At 42.1% G+C, this 12,840-nt stretch overlaps 1 protein-coding gene across 4 annotated transcripts in view; it reads right to left on the bottom strand.

Moving 5' to 3' along the window:
• The window catches only part of macf1a (microtubule actin crosslinking factor 1a), an 826,555-nt gene that overhangs the window by 470,768 nt on the left and 342,947 nt on the right, over positions 1-12,840 (bottom strand). For all 4 annotated transcript variants that reach the window (XM_039739817.1, XM_039739818.1, XM_039739819.1 and 1 more), the window contains exons 24-28: positions 4,423-4,606; positions 3,699-3,871; positions 3,412-3,590; positions 3,125-3,263; positions 2,822-3,018 (exon numbers count right to left, since the gene is read on the bottom strand). In XM_039739817.1, coding sequence (XP_039595751.1) covers positions 2,822-3,018; positions 3,125-3,263; positions 3,412-3,590; positions 3,699-3,871; positions 4,423-4,606 — 872 coding nt within the window. The remainder of the gene's footprint in view (positions 1-2,821; positions 3,019-3,124; positions 3,264-3,411; positions 3,591-3,698; positions 3,872-4,422; positions 4,607-12,840) is intronic.

Below are 12,840 nucleotides of genomic sequence, written 5' to 3'. Positions count from 1 at the left end.
TTGAAACACAAGCCTTCGACTTCACACCAAGAAACAGATAGTAATGGCAGCAAAAGCGGTTATGATCAAGACGACACTAAAGTTGTTACTTGTAAGAAAACTAAATATGCTCGAAAATATGATGTGGAATATATTAAATACAGTTTCGTTCCATCAGCAAATGACCAAAATCTGCCGATGTGCGTTATTTGTTTGCAAATCATCTCGAACGAAGCTATTAAGCTGACGAAATTGCGTCATCATCTTACTACAAGACAACCAGATCTACAGAATAAAACCAAAGAATATTTTGATCGTAAAGCCATGAAATACACTAAACAGAAGACAGTGTTAAAAACAAGAGTTACTCTAAACGAAAAAACTGTTAAAGCATCCGACTTGATTGCTCAGAGAATCACAAAAGCAAAGAAACCACACACAATTGGAGAAGATCTTATCATGCTGGCTGCTCTTGAGATTTGCGATGTATTGTTTGGCTCAGAATATGCTACAAAACTGAAAAGCATTCCCATCTCAAATGATACTGTCCGCAGAAGAATTTCTGAAATGCCGGGGGACATTGTCACGCAGTTAACTGAACGGTTACAGTCTACTAAGTTTGCGATTCAATTAGATGAATCAACTGATATCACTGGCAAAGCACAGCTGCTTGTTTATGTTCGTTATTGTTGGCAAAATGTTATGGAAGAGGAATTCCTTTTTTGCAAGTCAATGCCATCAAGAACGACAGCGGATGAAATATTTTGTGTTATAAACAAATTTTTCACAACGTTTGGCCTGCAGTGGACGAACTGCATCGGTGTTTCCACTGACGGTGCTGCCACAATGACTGGTTCCAAAAATGGTGTTGTAGCCCACATAAAGCAAGTGTTGCTCGAAATTGTAGACACTCATTGCATGATCCATCAAGAAGCATTGGCTTCAAAGAATTTGCACGAATCTCTGGGATCTGTACTCGATGACTGTGTACGGATTGTAAACTTCATTAAAACTAGAACAGTGAACAGTCAATTGTTTGCTCAACTTTGTATCAAGGCAGATGCAGAACACAAGCATCTCCTATTGCACTCAGCTATTTGTTGGCTATCCAGAGGGAAAGTTCTCGCATGGGTGTTTGAACTTCGTTTCAAATTGTTGCAGCTTTTGACAGAACACAATCTCAACCTGGCCGGTAAGGTCGCAGATACTGAGTGGCTTGCCATACTGGCATACCTTGCTGACATTTTTAGTCTTTTGAACAGTCTGAACACATCACTGCAGGGTAAAGATGCCAGTTTACTCAAGACATACGACAAAGTGGCAGCTTTTAAGAAGAAGCTACGACTTTGGCGCAAGTGACTCGAAAGCAAATCACACGACATGTTTCAGTTATTTTGTGAATTCATAGAGTGCAATGAAGTCAACGGCGAGATGCTGAAACAGGTCACTGGTGTAATAAGACAGCATCTGACACCTCTTGCTGAATATTTTGACAAATATTTCATGTCTGAAGACATTGAAGCTTTTGACTGGATTCGCAATCCTTTTCAGTGTGCATCCTCTGAATTAACCGGTCGTGCACAAGATGAATTAGCGGAGATGTCTAGCGATCGCACATTACAAATCAAATATGATGATCCTGCTACGGATATTTCTTCCTTTTGGTGCATAGTTTAGCTTGAATATCCGTTGTTGTCAGCACTAGTGATGAAAGTTCTTATACCTTTTTCAACAACTTATTTGTGCGACGTTTCATTTTCTGCATTGACTGCCATGGAAACAAAATATCGGTCAAGAATGAACGTGGAGGATGATCTTCGAGTGTGTTTATCAAAAATTTCAGCCAGAATTGACATGCTATGTAAATCCCAAACAGCATCATCTTTGACAACTTTACTAACGTAAATGAAAATAAAATAAACCAGATTATGATTATCGTTGTCTCTCTATTTATTATTGTATTTGTGTAGCAAGCAATGAGCAACTAAACATGTAAAGAAAAAAATACATAATACTGTATATTAGTAATATTTAACCCCAATTACTAAACGCATGAGTAATAAATTATATGCCAGCGAAGGCTAACATGTGGACCGCAAAAATGTTTGAATTGTTAATGTGGGCCTTGCGTAAACTGGCCTGAGAACCACTGGATTAGTGGACCTACAGTCATTGGTGCACAAGGAGTAAAGTGGGGGGAAGTACACAGCCTTGAGGGGCTGACAGTCTGAGAGGTGGGAGCCCACACAAACGTATTGCTTCAAGTTTGTCAGAAAACTGTAAATCTATTTACAGATGGAAGGATTCAGTTCAATCTGCAGAATTTTAGTTAACAATTCAGGGACAATGGTGTTAAAATGTGAACTGAAGTCTACAAACAGCATTCTGACACAAGTTAAATTCATAAGGGGTACATTCTCATTTTCACTGAATTACAATGCATTCACAAGGGCTTTAACATTAGTCATGGAAACAGCCACATATGAGTATAATATGGTAATCTGTCTTCCTTCAAATCACTTATGTACAGCAGTACAGCCAGTCACAGGGCCATCTTAATGTATGGCTACTGGCAGGGGGCCCAAGGAGTATAGGGGGCCCACAATGTTTCTGAAGCTTATGTATGTCTGTTTTGCTATCAAAAAGGGGCCCTGGTGCACTACTTTGCCCAAGTGCCTATGATGCATTTAAGATGGCCCTGAAAACAGGAAAAAGATCTGTAAGCAATATTTATTTTTAAAAACATAGGATATTTCTGAACAAACTGCTTAATTCTGAGTAAACAAAAACTAATCCCATAATTTCAGTGAATCAGTACACAGAAAACTTGCATAGAACTGACCTGTTTCTTATTTGTAAATTCACACTATTCCATCTCTCTTTCAGCTGAATTGCTTGTTCCCGGTAACGCTCCAGATCAAGATTTTTCTCTTGGTTGAGATGTGGTAGAGGCTGCTCTTCATCGCATTTTGATTTTAAAAGAACTCCCTCCAAGGCAGAAAAGATGGACTGTTTGTCACATGTTTCTAATATCCACAACTGCAAAAATATGAAAAAAAATGTACATTAACAGCATGCTATAAATTAAACTCCTGATTGGGAGATATATCATACCACATACTCTTCATTTATCAGGTACACTGACCTGAAGCTGATCTCTTTGATTTTTTATGGCTGACAAATCAGCTTGCACTGTTTCCTCATCATTTAATTTGTCCTCATACTTTTTCACCAGGCTTTCAGCAGCATGGCAGCTATGTATTAACACATCTAATGTTTTCAGCCTGAAACCATAAAAAATATTGAGCGAATAGGAAAAGTTACATGTATATTCATTTAAGAATGTGAAACCAAAATATTAAAATCAATTTAAAAAATAAGTACAGAAGCCAAAAGCACAGAAACAAGTGCAGCATTTCTGTCTCAACCTACTTGTTCAAGTAGATCAAGGATAAGGAATAAAGTCTGCCTATCTTTGTCACAGTAAGACTGAGTTCTGAACGCAAGGATGGAATTCCAGCAGAACTTGGAGAATTTTCAAGAAAACTTGAGCACTTCTGAGAAATGAAGTTTATCTCAGACTTCAGAATATCTACTTCCTGATGGATTCTCTTAAAAAAATAAGAAATAAGTTTATCAATCTCTCATTAATTCCATTTCCACATTAGATAACTACATCTTCAGTTTTATAATTATGACTAAAAATTATCATATTTTACCTCTTGCTCAGCAACAAGTATAGAACTTTCATGTGTAATGTCCTTTCCCCTGGTGATATTAGCTGGCAAACCTCTTATGCCCTTACACAATCTCTGATCAGTTTGTTCAATTTTCATCTGAATACTCTGCAATTCACTCAAATAACTGTGCAATATTTCTGCATCTTTCTCTTCTGAAAAAGAAATAGTACACGATGAGCTTCTATAGGCAAACTTAAAACATTAGAACAATTGAAATGAAAACAGACCATTCAGCCCAACAAAGCTCACCAGTCATATTCACTTAATTCTTCTAAAAAAACATCAAGTCTAGTTTGTTAGGAACAAAATGTATTTTTATTTAACTCTCACTCCACAGAAAACACAAATACTCTTAGCCACTTCTCTTTCGTTTGCAAGGATGACGTTAGCACATCAGTAAGTCTCAGTCTCCAGTCCTAGAAGATCTAAGGTTACAACTAAAGAAACACTTTGTCTGGATTTAAACAAATGATACATTAAAAACAGACAGTAGATAGCTTCAAATTGATGACATGATGTGCATGGATTATATGGCAATTTTTTATGCTAAACACAACCACAAACATTTTATTCTTAATAAAGGTATTTTAATGATGCATCTCCAACATCTTTAGAGGGCACCTCAAAATATAATTCAATAGTTCCTGATTTATGTAATTTGGAAATGTGGTAATCTGGAGATTCACTTCTTTACTCAAATTACCAATTTCCATGGATTCCTCTAATTTTTTGCTGTGCACTCGACATTTCTCCACATCATTCTCCAGTTGCCGTTGGTCAGAGACTGTAAAAATATTGCTTTCTCTGCTATCATCTAAGAAGTCAGATAAGTGAGAAGCCATCTTATCCAGTGCTTGCTGACGTTCAGAAGGGGTTTGTGACTTTACCTTAAAAGAGAAGGCATAATTTAAGTAATTGTTTGCTGTAAAAAAATACATTTAAAAGCAGGTCAATAAAAAATGAACAAAAACAATAACATTTCAACTTAAAATATACCCATATCTCAATGATACAGTATGTGTTTTAGGTTAACTAGCAATTATAAACTGAGTTAATGTCAACATGGGTATGTTTGAGCAGGCTGTGAAATTGTCTTGACATCCCGTGAAGTAAATCCTAAGTTGCATCAGATATGCATTTATTTTGTAAAGGCAAGTCGCTTTAAATTTTCAGCTTTTTACCTGTCTGGTTGCATCTTGGATTCATGCTTTACTCCTCGTCACTTCCAGCTACAGGACTCTCACGAAATGGTGATAAAATACAGAAGCAGTTTAGTTTAAGCCCGGGGATGAGTGTGTATTTTATGACACTCAAGTAAAATCAAATAAATGAACTAAAAATATTTCACATTTTTTGGCTGAATTGTAGTGTTTCTGCTTCTCAGGTCAAGTGTTCCTCATTTGTGTCCCAACCCCATTTACCATCAATGTGGAGTTTATATACTGTATTCTCCTTATGTATGTTTTGGTTTTACTTAAAGGCATGTTATATGAATTTCCATTTATACACTAGCCATGAGTGAGTATGAAAGACTAAAATGACAACTCTTTGTTGTCACAGATGTGCATCCTGGTGCTTGCAAAAATACAGTGCCAGTTACATATGAGACTGTGTGTAACCATATGGCGTATTATATATTACGCCTTTTACTGAACAAGAATAATTTTGTGTTTTTGGGAAGCATTCTGCTTTGTCAATTTCTTTGTGAGCACGGTTATGATGAAAGGAGTTGAGAAATGACATGCAGGTTAAGAAAAAGTGAGAAAAAGTTAATATCTTCACAGTCAGGCAACTTTACAACAACTATCTGAGCTTAACTGTTTTCTTGTTGCTGACTGTATAATTTGTGCAATACACTGTAATATTTTGCATGATATATGAAGCAATTACATCATATTACATTTTCCACATAAAACTATTGATTTCTGGAGCAAATAATTCAAACCTTACTCTTCTGCAACTAACATGCTTTCTTTGTCTCTCTATGTTGCTATAGGCTACATTCGGACTGCAATGACATTGCAAAGAATACATAGCAACTGGCTGAACTGATAGGCTTTTCTTGAATTTCACATTTCTGTAAAAATACTTAATCTGTTTTAAATATGTGAAACAAATGTGTTTGATAAAGCTTTGTGATTGTGGATGCACAAAAACCATCAACAAAAACTAATCCATTGTAATGTGGACTTAGGACTAGTTACTCAAAAGCTTTACATCAGCCTGGAGGGCTTATGAGCCTCTCACAGGCTCAGTACTGTGTTAGAATCATATTACTGTGTCACCAACTCAATGGTGAGAAACTTGCTAATGATTGACTCTATACAGTTCCGGGCATGTTGGCAGCAGGGAACAGTTTACTACATGCCTTGTTCTTAAGACTCCAAAGTATTCTTAATAAATGAATAACAGAGACATATTGAAAACATACTTAACAGTAAGTAAAGCCTGGTTTATACTTACCATGTGAACCCAACGCGCAGATAACACTGCAAAGCGCTTGAGCACAGTGAGCGACCAGAACACATTTATACTTAAACTGCAGCCCATTTGAATGTCATGTTGATAGTCTCCAAGTTAATAAATGATAGTGTTTGGCCAGGGTTGCACAGCAAATAATGTCACAGCTGAGGATGAGAGGCTCTGCTAATGGAAGAAGAGTTGTGCCTACTACTACTGACTATAAGAGGAAGAAAAGGAGAAGGTGGATTGTCAATCCTATAGACGAAAAGCTAAAAGGTGAATATTCTATTCTTGTGTGTGTTGGACCTACATGACAAGCAATGTATTTCAAATGTTTCCGCAAGTCATCCTTGCATTTTGATGACCTGTTGCATCATATTTAGCACCTTCACTCATCATTCTAGCACTTACATAGTCAGCCTCACCATTTTGAACACACAAGTTAAAATTTCCACATGTGGGTGTGTCGCCATATCTGACATTTTTGCTATGCAGCCCTTGCATCCAGTGTGGATGTGTCAAGTTTAAACTAGGCTTTACGAGGAAAATAATGAAAAGTACTGCTTACAAAAAAATTGATTTTTACAATTAAGGGTACTTCCTTAGTAAATGACTCAGTTACCAATGTTGGCAGCAAGGCTTGAAGAGTGCCATTACGAACTAGTACCTGGTACCAGCACTGCCCTCTTTGAGCTGCAGAGTACCAGCTGTTGATTAAATGTGTACCAGTATAGCATGCACTTCAACTACCAAGGGTGGACAGCCAAATACCATGAAACCTAATTCACTCCCCTACATTTCAAAGAAATTGTATATAGTTTAACATATGGAGGAAGAAGAATTCAACACAGTGGGGAGTACTGGCAGTTATTTTGTTCAATTTGCAGTGTCCAGACAGCCATTAAATGATACTGCAGAATATTATTTTATAGAAAAACTGTACATTTAAATAATGTATGCAGTTGTTAAAAATCTGCAAGTTTAATATTTGAATGTTCTTCAGAAGTTGTATTTTAACAGTGCTATTTTCTAAGGAGTTCGAAAAACAGAGAGGACAGAAAATGAAAAACATAGCTGTTCTGGTCTGTAAGGTGAATGCCCAACGGCAAATACTAAACTATTGAGAGGACCTTCTGTTCACGTCTGTTTCTTGTGCCTCTAACTGCATGAAACAAGGGCAAATTTCTTGCAATACTATACAACATTATTGTGTGCAATTCTTGGTTTTCGAAACACACTATGATTAGCCTTATTGCCAATACATGTATTAACTTAAATCACCCCTACTGAAAAACTTCAGATCTATGTTGGCAGAAAAGGATTTACTTCCCTGCAATAGATTAGCACCATGTACTGGGACTGTTCCTATCTTGCGCCCAGCGTTTTCTGGGATAGGCTTCAGCATCTGCAAGGTTTATGATGGGTTGGCACCCATGCACATCACATTGTATTTCTACTGATTATGTAATCATGTAATGTAATGTATGTAATTATGTAATCCCCTCCTTGAGCCGTCACCTTATCGTGGTGGAGGGGTTTGCGTGTCCCAATGATCCTAGAAGCTATGTTGTCCGGGGCTTTATGTCCCTGGTAGGGCCACCCAAGGCAAATTGGTCCTAGGTGAGGGATGAGACAAAGAACGGTTCAACACCTCCAATGAAGAATAAAAACTGTGGACGACGTTTTCTCTTCACCGGGGCCCCCCTCTGGAGCCAGGCCTGGGGGTGGGGCTCGATGGCGAGCGCCTGGTGGCCGGGCCTGCACCCATGGGGCTCGGCCGGGCACAGCCCGAAGAGGTAACGTGGGTCCTCCTTCCCATGGGCTCACCATCTATGTATGGGAGGGGCCAAGGAGGTCAGGTGCAGTGTGAGTTGGGTGGTGGCCGGAGGCGGGGACCTCGGCGGTCTGATCCTCGGCTACAGAAACTGGGTCTTGGGACGTGGAATGTCACCTCTCTGAAGGGGAAGGAGCCTGAGCTAGTGCGCGAGGTTGAGAGGTTCCGGATAGATATAGTCACAGCTTGGACTCTGGAACCAATCTCCTTGAGAGGGGCTGGACTCTCTACCACTCTGGAGTTGCCCCCGGTGAGAGGCGCCGAGCAGGTGTGGGCATACTTATTGCCCTTCGACTTGGAGCCTGTGCGTTGGGGTTTACCCCGGTGGACGAGAGGGTGGCCTCCCTCCGCCTTCGGGTGGGGGGAATGGTCCTGACTGTTGTTTTTTGCGTATGCGCCGAACAGCAGTTTGGATTATCCACCTTTTTTGGAGTCTCTGGAGGGAGTGCTAGAGGGCATACCTTCTGGGGATTCCCTCATTTTGCTGGGAGACTTCAATGCCCACGTGGGCAATGACAGTGATACCTGGAAGGGCGTGATTGGGAGGAATGCCCACCGATCTGAACCCAAGCGGTGTTTTGTTATTGGACTTCTGTGCTCGCCACTGATTGTCCATAACGAACACCATGTTCAAGCATAAGGGTGTTCATATGTGCACTTGGCACCAGGACAGCCTAGGCCTCAGTTCGATGATCGACTTTATGGTCGTGTCGTCGGACTTGCGGCCATATGTCTTAGACACTCGGGTGAAGAGAGGGGCAGAGCTGTCAACTGATCACCACCTGGTGGTGAGTTGGCTTCGATGGTGGGGGAAGATGTCGGTCAGACCTGGTAGGCCCAAACGTGTTGTGAGGGTCTGCTGGGAACGGCTGGCAGAGTCCCCTGTCAGAAGTAGCTTCAACTCCCACCTTCGGCAGAACTTCGACCACGTCCCGAGGGAGATGGGGGACAGTGAGTCGGTGCCTGTCGCGGCGGCAATCCCCAAACCCGTTGGTGGACACCGGCAGTGAGGGATGCCGTCAAGCCGAAGAAGCAGTCCTATAGGACCTTTTTGTCCTGTGGGTCTCTGGAGGCAGCTGATAGGTACCGGCAGGCCAAGCGGAATGGGGCTTCGGTTGTTGCTGAGGCAAAAACTTCGGGCATGGGAGGAGTTTGGAGAGGCCATGGAGAGCGACTTTCGGACGGCTTCGAGGAGATTCTGGTCCACCGTCCGGCATCTCAGGAAGGGGAAGCAGTGCAGTGTCAACACCGTATATGGTGGGGATGGTGCGCTGCTGACCTCACTTCGGGCGTTGTGGGTCGGTGGGGGAGTACTTCGAAGACCTCCTCAATCCCACTAACATGCCTTCCAATGAGGAAGCAGAGCCTGGGGACTCTGAGGTGGGCTCTCCCATCTCTGGGACTGAAGTCACCGAGGTGGTCAAAAAACTCCTTGGTGGCAGGGCCCGGGGGTGGATGAGATACGCCCGGAGTTCCTTAAGGCTCTGGATGTTGTAGGACTGTCTTGGTTGACACGTCTCTGCAACATCACATGGACATCGGGGACAGTGCCTCTGGATTTGTAGACCGGGGTGGTGATCCCCCTCTTTAAAAAGGGGTACCGGAGGGTGTGTTCCAACTATAGAGGGATCACACTCCTCAGGAAAAGTCTATTCGGGAGTTCTGGAGAGGAGGGTCCGTCAGATTGGCGAACCTCGGATTCAGGAGGTACAGTGTGGTTTTCGTCCTGGTCGCGGAACAGTGGACCAGCTCTACACCCTTAGCAGGATCCTGGAGGGTGCATGGGAGTTTGCCCAACCAGTCTACATGTGCTTTGTGGACTTGGAAAAGGCATTCGACCGTGTCCCTCGGGGAATCCTGTGGGGGGGGGGTGGTGGGTGCTCCAAGAGTATGGGGTACCGGACCCCTGATAAGAGCTGCTCGGTCCCTGTACAACCGGTGTCAGAGCTTGGTCCACATTGCTGGCAGTAAGTCGAGCCCATTTCCAGTGAGTGGTGGACTCCGCTAGGGCTGCCCTTTGTCACCGATTCTGTTCATAACTTCTATGGAAAGAATTTCTAGGTGCAGCCAGGGTGTTGAAGGGGTCCGGTTTGGTGGACTCAGGATTGGGTCACTGCTTTTTGCAGATGATGTTGTCCTGTTTGCTTCATCAGGCCATGATCTTCAGCTCTCTGGAGCGGTTCGCAGCTGAGTGTGAAGCGGCTGGGATGAGAATCAGCACCTCCAAATCCGAGACCATGGTCCTCAGCCGGAAAAGGGTGGAGTGCCCTCTCAGGGTTGGGGGAGAGATCCTGCCCCAAGTGGAGGAGTTTAAGTATCTCGGGGTCTTGTTCACGAGTGAGGGAAGAATGGATCGTGAGATTAACCGGCGGATCGGTGCGGCGTCCGCAGTGATGCGGGCTCTGCATCGGTCTGTCGTGGTGAAAAAAGAGCTGAGCTGTAAGGCAAAGCTCTCAATTTACCAGTCGATCTACGTTCCTACCCTCACCTATGGTCATGAGCTATGGGTAGTGACCGAAAGAACGAGATCGCGAATACAAGCGGCTGAAATGAGTTTCCTCCGCAGGGTGTCTGGGCTTTCCCTTAAAGATAGGGTGAGGAGCTCAGTCATCCGGGAGGGGCTCAGAGTAGAGCCGCTGCTCCTCCGCATCGAGAGGAGTCAGATGAGGTGGCTCGGGCATCTGATCAGGATGCCTCCTGGACGCCTCCCTGGTGAGGTGTTCCGGCACGCCCAACGGGAGGAGGCCCTGGGGAAGGCCCAGGACACGCTGGAGGGACTATGTCTCCCGCCTGGCCTGGGAACGCCTTGGGATTCTCCGGGAAGAGCTGGAAGAAGTGGCCCGGGAAAGGGAAGTCTGGGCTTCTCTGCTTAAGCTGCTACCCCCGCGACCCGACCTAGGATAAGCGGAAGAGGATGGATGGATGGATGATTATGTAATTTTTATTAAATTGTTTTTTTCTGGAATCTGTTTAAGGTGTAGGCCACAATGACTCTCTCAAGTTTGAACAGTACTTGTGTAGTTAAAGAGGGCAGGTGCACTCTTAACTAAACAACCAAGAGAATTGTGCAGAAGGAGCGAAACATGTATGTATTTTGCAGTTATACATTAGTAATTTATACTTTTGTAACCCCTGTTTTGTGTTTTATTGCTTTAAAGGTCGTCTTTTTCAATGTTTCACATATTCTACCAAACAAAATACTATTAATTGATTTTGATTGTAAAATCTTAACAAAATGCACTGTATTAAGGGGTGGAAAACTATAAATGAATATGGCTTTATTGACGCGCTGGATGGGAACCTATAACCTTTTAAAGCAAAGTTTATTTGTAAAGTTTTGTTGCAGATGAAAGTGCTGCACTCTTCTACCACAATTTAAACAAAACTGGCATCTTAAAAGAGAATATTTTAGCACATAAACATTTTTTATGTGTGGTCTTTTTCCAATGTACACAAAAATATTTTATCAAAAATGAACTGAAATACTAAGCATTTAGACTCCACCAGATTAATTCCTCTGTTAAAAACATCATCAGTTTGACATTCAGGGTTATTCCGAGGTGCATTATGTCCTTTGCGGTGTCATACACCTTTAGTTGACTATAGTCAGTGATCTGTCTAAACAACTGCATTTGTCACACTTGAACCATTAAGAATGCCCTTCTGTTATTAAAGATGACGTTTAACACTAGAATCCCTGAAGCCTAAGAACAAAACTTGTAAGCCCGGCCAAACTTAAATTCCTTCGCACCTCTCCATCAGCGTCTATTGTTTTGTAAATGTGTCCATCAGCACAAGCAGCCTGTTATCTCATCCCCAATACTAGCCACACACCCACCACCAATTGATGTAGCTCAAGTCGCCTAGAGAAGATTTTCAGAGCTAAAGTCTGTTTATCTGCGTGTGAGGTTCCCAGAGTTGTAGAGGGTAAATAATATATCGTCATTTGGAAAACACATACATATATATATTCTGGACCAGAAGGTGTGTGCTTATTCAGTGCTAACAGAACGCGCAGGTTGCCGGTTGCTGTGCTCTACAACATGCTAGATCTGGCAGTGAGGAACGCACATGTACTATACAAGTCGTGCATAGGGTCCATTGAGAACAGAAGAGTGTTCTTGGCTCACCTTGCAGTGGAACCTCGTTGTCACTTCTTATAAGAAAAGCCGATGGAAAAAGAAAAGAGGCTGCAACATTGACAAGCTTCTGTTCCAGGACAGTCGCTTCCCCCAGGAAAGAAAACTCAGTGTCAGGTGCTTTTTCAGCATAATTGGAACCACAGCATAGAGAGGTGTGACATTGCAACATGCACACATATCATAAATGTAGGAAGGACAGTCCTTGGGGTGTGTGGGATCTGTTAACATTTGAATTTGATGATTGAATATAGCATCGAACTGACCTCTGTGTACTATTCTTTCTTCTGCATGTCCTGGAGTACAAAAGAAACACCACCATGCACCAAAATGTGGAGATTGGGCAAGATCGGGGGGAAAAAAAACAAAAAAAACAAACGCGGTCCCTGAATACAACTGCATGAAGGTATGCAAATGAATATAATGTTGAATTAGTGCCACAATGTTCTCCGAAATGTACTATACAAGTTATAAAATGAATTATTCCAAATGTCATATAAACTTATGTATCTCATTTTTTGTCAATGCAGCTTTGACATCATGGACCACAAGGTGCATACTAATTCAGTATGAGGAGGAACTCTCAAGAATAAAACTGAATAAAAAAAAAAAATCAAGTGACAACAAGATACCAAGAAACCATTATTCACCAGCATTTGTGTTTCAGCTTTCATCTCTCCAGATC

Source organism: Polypterus senegalus, chromosome 17 (assembly GCF_016835505.1).
Source record: "Polypterus senegalus isolate Bchr_013 chromosome 17, ASM1683550v1, whole genome shotgun sequence".
NCBI classification, from domain to species: Eukaryota; Metazoa; Chordata; class Cladistia; order Polypteriformes; family Polypteridae; genus Polypterus; species Polypterus senegalus.
Note: the sequence above shows the minus strand (reverse complement) of the source record. Positions and strands in the feature narration are given on the sequence as shown.